We start from the raw sequence: 14,717 nt of genomic DNA on the forward strand, positions 1-14,717 counted from the left end.
AATGGAGGTGAGGTAAAGCCTCTTTGAAGCCAGAAGGAGATAGGCAAAGTTTAACCAAAAAAGTGTCCTAAAGAGAAAGCTTTTTGTCTTAAATCTGGTCTAAAGCTGATTTCTTTTTCATTCCAGTGAGAATTTCTCTCTGATGACAAAGAGTTCTCCTGACTTCATTTAGGACCCTTTTCTCCCTAACCCATAGCTCACTGAATCACCACGCGGGTTCTGTTTCCTCAGCTATAAAATGCGAGAGTTAGGCTCTGTAACTCCTACTATGAGGGTCTGAGACTGGGGAGCCCGACCAGCCTGCTCATTATGAGCTGCTCATTATAAGCAGGCTGATCCCTTGCCTGACAACTCAGTGGCCCTGGTGCCAAGGCCTCAGGCAACAAGATAGTCTTCCTTAGGCCCTTATGTCGCAGGGGAGAACATGCCAGGGCCTCTTGGGAATAGGCCTAAGGATGCTATGAGTCATGTGGGATGTATTTCCGTGACCAACAACACTGAGTCATTGGTTACCTCCTTAAACGAACAAAACACAAAGCTTGACGGAAGCTGCTGGGGGAGAAAAGGGAGGGGGGACCCCTAGTGTAACTGTCAGTTGATTCTTTCCTGAGCTCATCTCGTCCTCTGCAGACTGTGGTGTGTTTCTTTAGGATGTTGACTTGCCCCTCCATCCCCTCCCCCTCCAGTTGCTGCACCATATTGCTTGACAGTGTTCCCACAGCCTTACCCTTGACCTCCCTGTAGCTGTTCTACCTTCTGAAGTCTGAAGGAACCCCGCCCAGCAGCGGAAAAGCCTTGTTTCCTTTGCAGCTCACCTGAGGCACCTGTCATGCACCTATCGTGGTTCTCACCGTGAGGAGGAGCGTGTCCCCCTTGGAGCTCTAGAGGAGCCTTTTCAAACCCAGCAGCACCCATAACTGACTCTCACATGCTCCTCCCCGGGGTGGGGGGTGTTGTCCTCACCACCCCATTGAGGACCACTATCCAGAGCCTTTGAAATATCTCCTTCAGTCCCGTACGTGCAGCCCCTGAATTTTGGACACAGACAAGCAGAGAGGTGTGGGAGGAGTGATGCATGAACTCAGGCCCCGGGAGTGATCTGTAAGTAAGAGGCCAAAGGCTTGCTGCTACATCCTGCCAAAGCCGGTGGAAGGTGGGAGTTGAAGCAGTGAGAAGCAGAGAAGCACTGAGCCCTTCCTTCCACACACCTGTGGCATTTCTTCGTGGGAAGCAGAGTGAAGAGAAGCTTGATCTGGTAGATCCAACTTAAAAAATGACTACTCATTGCACGATGTATTTTTCCTTCAGTTTTCCTTGGGACCGAGTGGGAGTGGTTGGGATAAGAAGGGGAGTTCTTGTTAACTTCCAGACCACAGTAGTCACCTTCCCTTTGGTTTGAGGAGGGCAGTCCATCCTGATGTGGTTAGAAGGATGCTTGCGAATTTTCTTAGGACAGTGCTTCATAAATTTTAATCTATGTACAGATCACCTGGGGATCTTGTTAAAATGATTCAGTAGGTCTCAGATTGGCCTAATTCTCCATTTCCAACAAGCTCCCAGATGCTGCTGATACCCCTGTCGTGTGGGCCACACTTTGAATAGCAAAGCTTTAGGAGAAAAGAACGTTTGACTGCTCCTTCGTTTCTATGTAATGACTTGAATCACCAAGCCCCGAGCTCTCAGAGTCACGTGATGGCGCCCCTCCTCACCCCAGAAGTTGTGCTGTCATTGGTCCTCTTTCTTTTGAGCATTTTCACATGATCAAGTGGGCATGGAATCCTCTGTTTTATTCTTCAGCCTGAAAACAGAAGCAATAGAAACACCTCTAGTTGTCCAGGGAGTGCCCAATGTCTTTTTGGTTCAAACTGATGGAATTTAAGGGAATTTTACCATATTCCCATTACTCCTGTGAGGATGCTGTAGTTATCTATGGCTGTTTAACAAAATGCCACAAAACTTCACTGAAAAGTATTTCTCATCTCTGAGTGTCTGTGGGTCAGGAATTCAGGAGCGGCTTAGCTGGGTGCTTCTGGCTCAGGGTCTCTCCTGGGGTTGCAGCCAAGCGGTTGGCTGGGCCTGTGGTCATCTGAAGCCTTGACCGGAGGATTCACTTCCAAGATGGTGTACTCACACGGTTGTTGGCAGAAAGCTTCAGTTCCTTGCTAGCTGTTGGCAAAACGCCTCAGTTCCTCACCATGGACCTTTCTATAGGGCTGCTTAAGTGTCCTCGAGCAGAGTGAGTGATCCAAGAGAAGGAGAGTGCAAGGAGGAAGCTGCAGGGACACTATGACCTAGTCTCAGATGTTAGACACTAACTACCACTCCTGCTGTAGTCTGCTTGTTAGAAGCAAGCCACTCAGTCTAACCCACCCTCAAATGGAGTGAATTAAGCTCTACCTCTGGAAATGAGGAGTATCAAGGAATTTGTGAACTTTTTTTTTTTAACCATGCCACGCGGCTTGTGGGATCTTAGTTCCCCAGCCAGGGATTGAACCCACGACCTCAGCAGTGAAAGTGCAGAGTCCTAACCACTGGACCTCCAGGGAATTCCCTGTGGACATATTTTTAAACCACCACAGATGCCCCCTGCCAAGGACCCACTGTGGTAGGTGACTCACTTAAGGGTGTGATACCCCTGGCCTCTGCTCTTCTCAGGGCACCTGTGAGGTTATGAACATCAGAGACCCCGCTCCTTGTAAAGACCTTTCAGAATGGAACGTCAACAGTTCCATTCCATGGCAACAGAGTCCACCCAATTACCTGTGAAACTACAAAGCAGTTATAGTGCAAAGAGGGTAGAATAACACAGTGATGAAGAGCCAACCTCAGTCCTGAATTTGAATCCTGGTTCTGCCACTTACCAGTTATGTGCCCATGAGAAGATCACTTAAGCCTCAGTTTATCTTAAAAAAGGGGAGATAATAACAATATATATCTCAAAGTGGTATGCGAAAATTAGGTGAGATGCTGATGTCAAGTGTGTAAGTCCTGGACTGGGAAACAATAAGTGCTCAATACACATCAGCTACTATTAGCTCTTCTTGATAGCCTGCTTCCACCTGAGGTGAGAGCTTCCTACGGTTGAAGAAATATTAGCCACAGGTTTCTGCATTTCCTTCACCGGTGCCTCTTCTTACACCTTATTCAAATTCTGAGAGGTCTGGTTGACCTCTGCCCATAATGAGGGCCATTCCACGTATGGACAGATTGACTTGGCAAGCCGAGGCAGAACCCTCGCTGGGGCTAGTTCCTTCACCACCTCTCTGCTTCTTAAGAGGCAACGTCAGCAAGGAGAGAGGACCCATCAGCCCCTCTCTTATGACACAGGTTTCTTTCTCCGCACTGAATTGAGCGGGGCCGGCTCCTTCCAACTCCCAGCACTGGGGGACGATGCTTTTAACCAGGAAGTGCCATTTTTGTTTTGGTTTTTTTTTTTTTGCGGTACGCGGGCCTCTCACTGCTGTGGCCTCTCCTGCTGCGGAGCACAGGCTCCGGACGCGCAGGCTCAGCGGCCATGGCTCACGGGCCCAGCCGCTCCACGGCACGTGGGATCTTCCCGGACCGGGGCACGAACCCGCATCCCCTGCATCGGCAGGCGGACTCTCAACCACTGCGCCACCAGGGAAGCCCGCCATTTCTGTTTTGAGCTACAGAAGGAAACTGACAGGTTGTTTTGAATTGAACTTCAAAATCAGTTCAGGGCAAAGTGCTTGAAAGAGCCTTCAGGGAAATGAAAACTGTTATTTGTTCTGTGGTATGTTTTGAGATTTTTGTTTTAATGTAGTAAAAGTGTCCCGACAGAGATTTTGATAGGCTTATATTACATATTTATGTCTTTAAAGCAATCAGAGAAATCCTTTATCGTTCATTTTCTGTTTTCTCTCCAGGTATTTAGTCTTCCTGCAGATCAAAAGGGATCTGTACCACGGCCGCCTCCTCTGTAAAACATCAGATGCTGCCTTGTTAGCAGCTTATATCCTTCAAGGTAATGACTTTTGACAGGATAAATTTGCCTTTCATGCTAAGTACTGATTACATTATTTCAGTTACTGCAGATGACTACTTCTTGGATATAAACAGTATCTAACTTGAAACAGAGCCCGAGTTAAAAGACTTTGCCTGGACTCCCTAGACCCAGGAAGCTCTGACCACGCAACCTTAAATCGTTTGTACCTAAAGTCTTTCTGGCAGCCCCTTCAGACTCTGTTCGGGGGCGGGTGACTTTCCTTGCACCCTTGGTCGATAAAGTTATCGAGACTCTGGAGAGTAATCCAAATCAGCTTTTTCTTGTCTTTTTATTCAAATCTCAAAGATGTGAAGCACCTTGGAATTCTGGTATCTGTTTCAGAGACCTTTCCATTCAGAGTGCTCTAAGTTAAAAATGTTTCCAAGTAACAAACCCATTTTCTAACATGCAAAGAAGGCAGAGTTGGGGTTGTACTCAGCCAATACCCAGACTGGCGGTATTTGCAAAACAGTGGGAAAGGTACGTACTCTTCGTATGTGATCCTTTCTCCTTTCGTGAAATGCAGGGGACTTCTGAGTATTCTAAGTTCGTAGACTTCTCTTAGTCCTTTGGCCTGAAGCTGTCACTGGGTTATTTTGGACCATAGCACTAAAACCATGAAGTTTCTATCAAAGAATCTGAATTCATAATCAGAAATCTGTGAACTCCAGGAAGCTACTTTGTGAACAGAACCTAAAAAAAATGCTTGCCAACAAGAAACTAAAGTTCTTCCGGCAAAAAAAAATATCACAGCTGCGTTAAGAATGTAAAAGTCAGCCTATTGCAACTTTGACTTCTGAGACTCCTGTTTTTAAAAACCTCCTAAGCCTGAAGTCTAGAAGGTACTTGCCAACTTTAAGGTACCCAAAGATACTCCTTTCATTTTTTAAAGGAAAACCTGGTCCCATCTAAGTGAAATTTTAAACTCTAGTTTTACCCTGACAACCATATTGAAATTTTCTTTTTTTTTTTTTTAATTTAAAGAAGTTATTGATATCCAACATTGATGTTTCCCATTTGGAGCTTTCTAAGTAAAATCATAATAAATGACTCCATGGCTCAAGATCACTTCAGACTTTAAGCCCAGGGAAACCTTTAGTCTCTTGCTAAATGACAGAAATTCCCAAGTAGTCTGGAAGGCACGATGAGGAGACCTGTGCCACAGAACAATATTCAGTTGTGAAAAAAGGGCACATTTTCCTCTTAATATTTACTCCCCACTCAAGACTTCTCACCTGCACTGGTTGTGGTTCTCACTAGGGGAGGAGAAAAGACAACCACAAAGCAGCTGAACTTCTTAACATCCTTCCTCCTGACACACACAATGTTCCCTGGGGAATGCTGCATGTGGAGAAGGCTGGATTCTGACCTAGGAACACATTGTAGGGAGTAGCGTGGGCCCACTGGCCACCCCAGATCTGAGATCTCAGCAGCTTTGGGGATGGACTCTGTGAATCTGCAGGACGAGAAAGCCCCACCCCCTGCTGGGAATGGAGAAGTCAGCCTTAGGACCTGGTGCTCTTGAACTCAGCGGCACTTTCTGCTTATAGCCAGTCTTCCCACTCTGCAGCCCTCTCCAGGGGGCCTGGCACCTGTTCAGCCCTCAGTGAATATTTATTCAAATGTACTCACTTGATTTGATTTGATCGGGACTGAGAGTTGAGTTCTGGGTTTGGGTCATGGTTCATTCATCATTTTGCTGTGTCCCTGCTAACATCCTCAAAACGAGATTTAGTCTTTGGATGTGGCTCAGGCCCCAAAGCTTCTGTCTTTCTGATCAAGCTCACAGTTTCCTGTGCTGCCACAAAGAGCATTGTTCTCAGGCTCTCTTCTGGGAGCCTGTGGGCCATGGTGCAGGCTTCTGCTCTTTTATTGCAAATTTACATGTGATGACCTCAGAACGCAGGGTCAGCTCTACCTTCTCTACTTGGCCTTGATATCAACTCATTGTGCACACCTGGGAGAACAAAGGTGGGCCTGCTCCTGAGGAACATGCCCTCTGCCCGACTCACAGCTGTGCTCAGGATCCACTGTTCTTTGCAACTGTGGTGCAGACTTTAGCTTTTGCTCTCTGTGTTCATCTCTTGTTGTTTTGCCAGTGATGATTTACCTATCTCCACAACTGTTTTCCTCTACTTTCCTTTTGCAAGCGGAGATTGGGGATTATGACCCAGGAAAACACCCTGAAGGCTACAGCTCCAAGTTCCAGTTTTTCCCTAAACATTCAGAGAAGCTGGAAAGGAAGATTGCTGAGATTCACAAAACAGAACTCAGGTGCGTGACACTCGGTTCAGGCCAGGCCACTGTCTCCCTCACAGCCTGAGCACACAGCCTCTGCACTGCATCCTCTGCTCCTGCAGACCCAGCCTTCCTGACTCTGGGATGTACCATTTTCAGTGATCCACTGACAGTACAAGCTCAAGGCTCCCTCTGCAAGAACAGTGGTGTAGGCTGAGGCTCAAAGGCAAGAGAGAAGCTATATAGGTAAGGAAAATGGAGAAGGATTGGCCTCTGAAAGGTATGTGCTTCACTAAGATAAATGAAGAGACAGAGGGAAGAATCATGAACTGGGGAAAAGGAAAAGGAAAACGTAAACAGCAGAAGAGGGAAGAGAGGAGGGGTTAAGTGGGGATGTGAAAAATGGGCAAGCCTCCGACCTTGGTCCGTGACAGTGACAGGTGGCTTCTGGATCAGTGGATGGGACCACACAGGGCTGGCCTGATTCATAGCTGGTGTGGGTACCTTGAGAGCACCTCGTTCAAGGGTGTGTCTTCAGTACTGCTTCCTCAACCCCACACCCCTGCACTGAGGGAAGGAGGGGAGAAGCAGCTGGAAGCAGGAGGCTCGTCCTCCTCAGATTCTCCTAGGTCACCCAGAATGTGCCACATCCCATAAAATAGCATCAGTGCATCCTCTCACCCATATGAAATAGTGTTTTCTACAAAGGTTGGTTTTTTAAAAAGCAGCAAAAGGGTGTTTAGGCTCTACTTTGTATGGCATACTGGAGCACAGATTCCCCAAACTGATAAACTAAGAAAAAATTTATATACAATACAGCATTGTAAAATAAAACCTGCTATCATATTAATACAGTGCAATTTAAAAAAAAAAATCTTTTCAAATGTTTGTGTAACTACCTTTCTGGGGAAGGACAATGTCCAAGGGGTGGGAAAAAGATATTTCTAATGATAACATTAACCTTAAACTAGTTCCCACCTGATGCCCCCCGAAACAAAAAATCTTCACCTTCACTCAAAGATTTTACCAAGAAATACGTCCCCAAAGCCTCTTTAGCCTTATAAACAGACCTCCTGCCCACTGTGTGTGGTTGGACTGGTCCCCACCCTCCAGAGGAATGGAGATACCTACCAGAGGTGGAATCCTAGCCGCCTCCCACCCCTCTCCCTGTGCAGGTGCTGCCCCAGCTCCTCCCATCACTCTTAGGGAATAGTGGCCCCTTGTGGTACAGGTCAGAATAAACACATCTGTGAGGGCTCCTGGCTCATTCAAAGGAGAGATCAAGGGTGTGCTGGGACAGCCGGGAGCCCCTGCCAGGAGGGTTTTAGGAGATGTCAGAGCAGTGGGGACAGTCCTCCAGAAACCTCATAGAAGTCAGGGGATCCCCCAGGAAATGATGCCCACTTTGAGGGTCCCAGAGGGTTGAGGGTGAATGCAGCCCACAGAGCCCTCCAGTCTCCACACAGGGAATAAGGAGGCTCCCTGGAAGGGGTAGCGGTGCTCAGCTGCCTCTGGTGCCCAGTCCTTTGCCTGCTGCGCCAGCATTTTCCAAACACCTTCCCTGTGTCTCAGGTGCGCTGGTGGGTGTAAACATCTGCATTCTACAAAATGCCTCCTTACACAGGTACTACTTACACAGGCTCAGCCTCATCTTCATAATGTAAAACTGTGTCTGTGTTTCCTTTCTCCAACTCTAACATGCGTTCCTTGAGGGCCCAGACTGCACTATAGTTTATGGTGTATTTCATACGGGGCAGCACAGAAGCTGCTGAGGTGCTGATTGATTGATGCGTCTCCAGAAAGACACTAGAGGGAATCTGGTCTGCTTCTCCCTCAGGCTGGCTTGTCTTCCTGCCCTGCCGTATTACTTGAGGCAAATGATGAACTTAGAAAGTTTCAGTCCTGCCCACCAGCCGTCAGAGTTGTTGACTTGACAAACTGCCCACACCTCCTCACACTGAAGCCAATCCCACATCTGTAGAAGGAGGTCAGCTTCCCAGGGCACTGGACCCTGAGAGAGCCTGTGGTGATCCTGCACTGGTTCTGTGTGGAGCCCATCCACGCCCCTGCTAAAGAGGCAGCCAGGAGGGGAGTGTTGCTGAAGGCCCCTTCTTCAGATGGCTTGGTGCCAGCGCTGGTTTCTTCCTTTTTTCTGCTTGTTTCCTTTTCACAGTCATCACCCTGTGGGCAGACAGAGCTATTGTGGAGTCTGGAGAGCTCAGCACTGTCTTCTGTTGCATCTCTTTACCCTCCATTCCTGTGTTCCCATTTGGTAAAGGAAGAGGGTTAGGCAGCAAGATATACAGGTCCCTTCTTTGTGTTTCAGTCTAGATCAGATGGCCTGCAGCCAGCCTACAGATGTATTTTTTTTCTGCCCCCATAGTACTTAAAACCACATAATGCCACATAAAATTCGGTATCTGTGAATTCTCTTTAAAAATCACACCTGGGCTCCCCTGGTGGCGCAGTGGTTGAGAGTCCGCCTGCCGATGCAGGGGACACGGGTTCGTGCCCCGGTCTGGGAAGATCCCACATGCCGCGGAGCGGCTGGGCCCGTGAGCCATGGCCGCTGAGCCTCTGTGTCTGGAGCCTGTGCTCCCTAACGGGAGAGGCCACAACAGTGAGAGGCCCACATACCGCAAAAAAAAAAAAAAAAAAAAAAAAGTCACACCTAGCAATGATGGTGTGACTACAATCCAAGACTGCATTCCAAGACTATAGCTGAGGAGCAGCTGCCCTCATTAGACGGGGTGGCACTCCCAGTTTGCCCTAGTCCCCACCACTCCCTATTGTATTACACTCAGCCCATGTCATTCATTATGTAGCCTGCCTCACTCTGAAGACTTCCAAGGTTTTGACCCTAGATAAGAGTCTCTGAAGTCGGTCCTAGGACGGAGCAGGGAGCACACTCTATGGAAAAATCGGAGTGTGAGACACCCTGACCACTTCCTAATTGAGTTTACCTCAGGGGAACCTATGGGAGCAGGAAATCCTGAAATCATCCCATTTTCTTTATTCCAGTGGCCAAACACCAGCAACATCAGAGCTGAACTTTTTAAGAAAAGCGCAGACGTTGGAGACATACGGAGTGGACCCTCACCCGTGTAAGGTAAGACCCGCCCCCATGGCTGGAGACTGAGCTGACCTTGCCCCTCTAGGCAGGGGTCCCCGGTCCGTGGCCTGTTAGGGCCGCACAGCAGGAAGTGAGCGGCGGCGAGCGAGCGGAGCTTCATCTGCCGCTCCCCATCGCTCGCATTATGGCCTGAACCATCTCCCCACCGCCCCCATCCATGGAAAAATTGTCTTCCACAAAACTGGTCCCTGGTGCCAAAAAGGTTGGGGACCGCTGCTCTAGAGGGTGACAGGCAGGGAGGGACCACGCGCCTGTGCCACCCGCCCCTTCAATATTGGGGTGATCGGCTTTTTTAGTGACAGACGCCAGAGAAAATGTCTCATTGTGAAAACTCCTCTGGATTCCACGCTGCATAATCTTGTGGTGCCACGTCGATGTCAGAGGGTCCGAGGCAAAGTCCATCTAAATAACAAATTGGAAACCGGGGCCCCACTTTGGCAGCAGTGGGTAATTTGGTGGAAGTGAAGAGAAGAGGAATGGGGGAGGCCCCCCACAGGGAATGATCAGAGGCTGCTCAGCGCACTGCCCACCCTTCCCTGACCCGTAATCTAGTTTCTTTCCAAGAGTGGGTTTTTATTGACTGCAGCGGCCTAAGTCACTGCGTGGAACTGCAGTGGAGTCACGTTTAATTCCCTTATGCGCGTGTGAGGGCGGGACAGGAACCAGCCAGGGAGGCTCTGCCCAGAGAGGAACCTCTGTGATTACTCACGTGAGTCTGGCATTTCAGAGACGAGCTCGGGCAGCCACTCGAGACTGTGGAAAGCAGTGGAGACCCGTGGCCTCTTCCTGTCTCTCTGTGGCCGGGTCCCTGCGCTTCATCTCCTCATCCCAGCTGCTCTGACACTTCTGGTCTCTGCCTCAGTTTCCCCAACTCTTTGCCTCTCTCTTTCCACTACTGGAGAGACCCCAGTATCACAAGTAAAACTGATTCTCAAACACTGACCTCTTCTTCCTAATAAGTGAGGGGCACCATAAGTTTCCCCCCAAAAATTAATAGAATGGAAACCGAGGAACCCAGTGATGTGGAGGCAGAGTTGCGTTTCCCTTGGCCGCTTGGTGAGGAGATGGTGATGTTTTTGTTGCATAGGATTTAATGCCGAAACTTCAAATATGAACTTTGAGAGCATTCTGGCACTCAGAAACCTGGTCACCCTCCCAGCTCCACAGTTCCCTATCTACCAGCACAGCCTACTGAAGATAACCCCTGTGCTCTTGGGGGCCAGCACTGTCAGAAAACACATTCATGCCATTTTATACCAAAAAAAAAAAAAAGAAGACATACGGATATTTACAAATGAATTAGCAAAGCTTCCTGAATAATGCCTTGTGTACAACCGATGTAGTTTAACTTGCATAAATTCCTCAGATACTATCAGCAGGGGGCTGCAGAGGACTGACTGACAAGAGCTTTGGAGTCAGCTGGCCTTGGCTCCAGGGCCGGTCTCCTCCTTCCTGGGGCCTTCAGAAACTTCTCTGAGCCTGGCTTTCCTCATCCGTGTTAAAGTCCTCAGCAGATACTCCGCACCTGTGCTCCCTGAACTGCTGAGTCACTTCAGGACCTGAAAAGACAACAGCTGCCTTCTTCTCTTCTCCGCCATCCTATGTGCGGCTGGATTTGCTCCATGTCTTCTCACAAGGCTCACAAGTCTTGTCTTCTCACAAGACTTTCAGGATCAAGCAATTCCTGGCCAAGAAACAAAAGCAGAATCATCCCATTCCCCAATGGATTCGAATGAAAACTGGTAATAAAATGAGGTACAACTCCAAGAGAAGACATTGGAGAAGAACCACGCTGGGTCTGTAAGGAGCCTCGCATATGAAGTGGCACACACTTATGCTGTGTCAAGGTCACTTTCATCGTACCATGTCACTTTGAGAACATCACTACCGTCTGACCAGCTGGGTGTGTTTTATTGGGAAAATTATTTTTCTCTTTGCGTGTTTCTGCGCTAGTGCTTTGGTTTAGTAGTAAATATGTGAGACCTTTGGTTAGAAGGGAAAAAAAAAAAGACATAGCTGCCTAAAGATAGATATGGTCAACAGAAGATGCCAGGTCACCTCTGTATTTAACCCCACATCTGTCCAGTCCCCTTGTGGCCACACAGAGTGCCCCCCTCTTCAGAGATGGGTCCCTAGGCAGGGCTGTCACCTGATGGCACGTAGAGGTGGGCTGACAGTGAACCTGAGCATGACAACTGAGTGTAGCCGGGTGGGGATTCTCTGCTGTTGCCTATGGGGGTCTGGAAGCTACAGCGGCAGCCAGCTTGGTGTCCAGCCCAAATCCACGTGCACCCTAGGACTGCGGGGGTCCTGGCTCAGGCCTGTCTTTTGACGAGTCTGTCCACCAACAGACACAGAGGTGAAGAGGCTACAGGAAGGAACCGGCTTTCACACCAGGCACTGCACAAGGCCCAATCCCATATATCATATCATTTCATCCCCACGGCACCCACTCCTAGAAGGAGAGAGGGAAGAGAGGTTTGTGGCACACCTTCCCTAGCAGGCCCACTGGAATCCTTTCACACTATTTTCTTCTCTAATCCTCCTGCCAGCACTGGGAGGTGGATATTATTCTTCCTGATTTACAGACAAGAAGATGAAGAAGATGAAGGTTCCAGGAGGCCACAGTGTACAAGGCCCTGAGTGGCAGAGCAAGAATATATGAACTAAGGTCACTTCCTGTTGCTGTGTATCTCTAAGGAGCAGAAGCCCCCAGGGGACTTCCTCTGGGGAGAAGGTGGGAGCAGTCATCTTGCTGGGATTCCACTTGTTCTTGGGCCCCGTACTACTTGCTCACCCAGGGCCACATCAGGGCCCTGCTGCAGACCCCGCGGCTCATCTCATTAGGCTCTGGCTCAGGATTCCCTCGGCCCTCCTGAGGAAGGAGAACAGTTTGGGAGCCTTTACTCTTGTCATTAAGTAGAGTCACTTTGGTGATAGGCTACCAAGCCCTCCCCTTAATGTTGCTACAAGGAGAGCCGAAATAAGCTGGAGTGCTTGGTGTAATAAATACTGATGATTTCTATTAACAGAGAGGCAATTACTGGGGCCCTGGGAACCTGGGGCACACAGCCCTAGGGAGGACAGAAGAAGAGGAATCGTTTCGATAATTAAATGAGATCAGACCAACGCTTCGGACAGGCTCTGTTCTCCTGGACTGATTAAGAAGCTGCTGTTCTTTCTGATGGTTTCTTTCTGCCCAGAGGGTCCTTGCCTGGCCCTGGGACTAGGAAGAGGATATCCTACCCACTCTGGGTGGGACAGCTGGAGGGCTCCAGTAGCTAGCTGTCTTACACTAATACCCAAACTCTGAACTTGCACAAGCTGTCCTGAGCTCTCTGCCTTTCCCCTGACCCCCAGCTCCTGGCAGGAGCCCCTAGCAGACCAAGCCTACAGCTGCTGGATGAGGAGGATGGAGCAAACCACTGACAGCCCAGTGTTGCGTCTGCTCCCCGGCCCTGACACCTCTCCAACCTCTCACCATCTTGTTCCTTCCAGGGCGCCTGGGACTGGTTGTTTGCCTTGGGTCTCCTGCAGGCCCAGACTGTGGCCTCCTGCCTTGTCAAGGATTTGAAGTGGTCGGACCCACCACATGAGCCCAGCCTTATCATGAATCATGAAGGTGCCATTTGTTGAGAGCCTCCACATGCCAGCCACTTACACTATCTCATTTAACCTTTTTTTTTTTTGGCCACGCCACACAGCACGTGGGATTTTGGTTCCCCGACCAGGGATCGAACCTGTGCCCCCTGCAGTGGAAGCGTGGAGTCTTAACCACTGGACCACCAGGGAAGTCCCAATCTCGTTTAATCTTTACAACAACACTGCCAAGAAGACATTCTTGGGCTTCCTTGGTAGCGCAGTGGTTAAGAATCCGCCTGCCAGAAGACCTAAATAGACATTTCTCCAAAGAAGACATACAGATTACCAACAAACACATGAAAGGATGCTCAACATCACTAATCATTAGAGAAATGGAAATCAAAACTACAACGAGGTATCACCTCACACTGGTCAGAATGGTCATCATCAAAAAATCTACAGACAATAAATGCTGGAGAGGATGTGGAGAAAAGGGAACCCTCTTGCACTGTTGGTGGGAATGTAAATTGATACAGCCACTATGGAGTACAGTATGGAGGTTCCTTAAAAACCTAAAACTAGAACTGCCATACGACCCAGCAATCCCACTACTGGGCATATACCCTGAGAAAACCATAATTCAAAAAGAGTCATGTACCACAATGTTCATTGCAGCACTGTTTACAATAGCCAGGACATGGAAGCAACCTAAATGTCCATCGACAGATGAATGGATAAAGAAGATGTGGCACATATATACAATGGAATATTACTCGGCCATAAAAAGAAAGAAAATTGAGTTATTTGTAGTGAGGTGGATGGACCTAGAGTCTGTCATACAGAGTGAAGTAAATCAGAAAAACAAATACCGAATGCTGATACATATATATGGAATCTAAAAAAAAAAAAAGGGTTATAAAGAACCTAGGGGCAGGACAGGAATAAAGACGCAGACGTAGAGAATGGACTTGAGGACACGGAGAGGGGGAGGGGTAAGCTCAGATGAAGTGAGAGAGTGGCATGGACATATATACACTACCAAATATAAAATAGATAGCTAGTGGGAAGCAGCCACATAGCACAGGGAGGTCAGCTCCGTACTGTGTGACCACCTAGACGAGTAGGATAGGGAGGATGGGAGGGAGATGCAAGAGGGAGGAGATAATGGGGATATATGTATATGTATAGCTGATACACTTTGTTATAAAGCAGAAACTAACACACAATTGTAAAGCAATTATACTCCAATAAAGATGTTAAAAAGAGAAAGAATCAACAAAAAGAGTAAAAAAAAAAATAAAAGATGTGGCATATGTATACAATGAAATACTACTCAGCCATAAAAAGAAACAAAATTGACTAATTTGTAGTGAGGTGGATGGACCTAGAGACTGTCGTACAGAGTGAAGTAAGTCAGAAAAACAAATACCGTATGCTAACACGTATATATGGAATCTAAAAAAAAAAAATGGTTCTGAAGAACCTAGGGGTAGGACAGGAATAAAGATGCAGACATAGAGAATGGACTTGAGGATACGGGGAAGGGGAAGGGGAAGATGGGACGAAGTGAGAGAGTAGCATTGACATATATACACTACCAAATGTAAAACAGATAGCTAGTGAGTAGCAGCCGCATAGCACAGGGAGATCAGCTCCGTACTTTGTGACCACCTAGAGGAGTGGGATAGGGAGGGTGGGAGGGAGATGCAAGAGGGAGAGGATATGGGGATATATGTACACATATACCTGATTCACTTT

General features: G+C 48.2%; 2 protein-coding genes across 5 annotated transcripts in view; both read left to right on the forward strand.

Moving 5' to 3' along the window:
- The window catches only part of FRMD5 (FERM domain containing 5), a 340,406-nt gene that overhangs the window by 303,635 nt on the left and 22,054 nt on the right, over positions 1 to 14,717 (forward strand). For all 4 annotated transcript variants that reach the window (XM_060294340.1, XM_060294342.1, XM_060294341.1 and 1 more), the window contains 3 exons: positions 3,888 to 3,985; positions 6,157 to 6,280; positions 9,266 to 9,353. In XM_060294340.1, the coding sequence (XP_060150323.1) occupies positions 3,888 to 3,985; positions 6,157 to 6,280; positions 9,266 to 9,353 (310 nt within the window). The remainder of the gene's footprint in view (positions 1 to 3,887; positions 3,986 to 6,156; positions 6,281 to 9,265; positions 9,354 to 14,717) is intronic.
- LOC115845114 (large ribosomal subunit protein eL39-like) lies at positions 10,376 to 14,288 on the forward strand. Its single transcript, XM_060293692.1, has 2 exons — positions 10,376 to 10,433; positions 10,934 to 14,288. The coding sequence occupies exons 1-2, from the start codon at positions 10,376 to 10,378 to the stop codon at positions 11,179 to 11,181; spliced, it is 306 nt and encodes a 101-aa protein (XP_060149675.1). The 3' UTR covers positions 11,182 to 14,288.

This window comes from Globicephala melas, chromosome 2 (genome assembly GCF_963455315.2).
Source record: "Globicephala melas chromosome 2, mGloMel1.2, whole genome shotgun sequence".
In the NCBI taxonomy this organism is placed as follows: Eukaryota; Metazoa; Chordata; class Mammalia; order Artiodactyla; family Delphinidae; genus Globicephala; species Globicephala melas.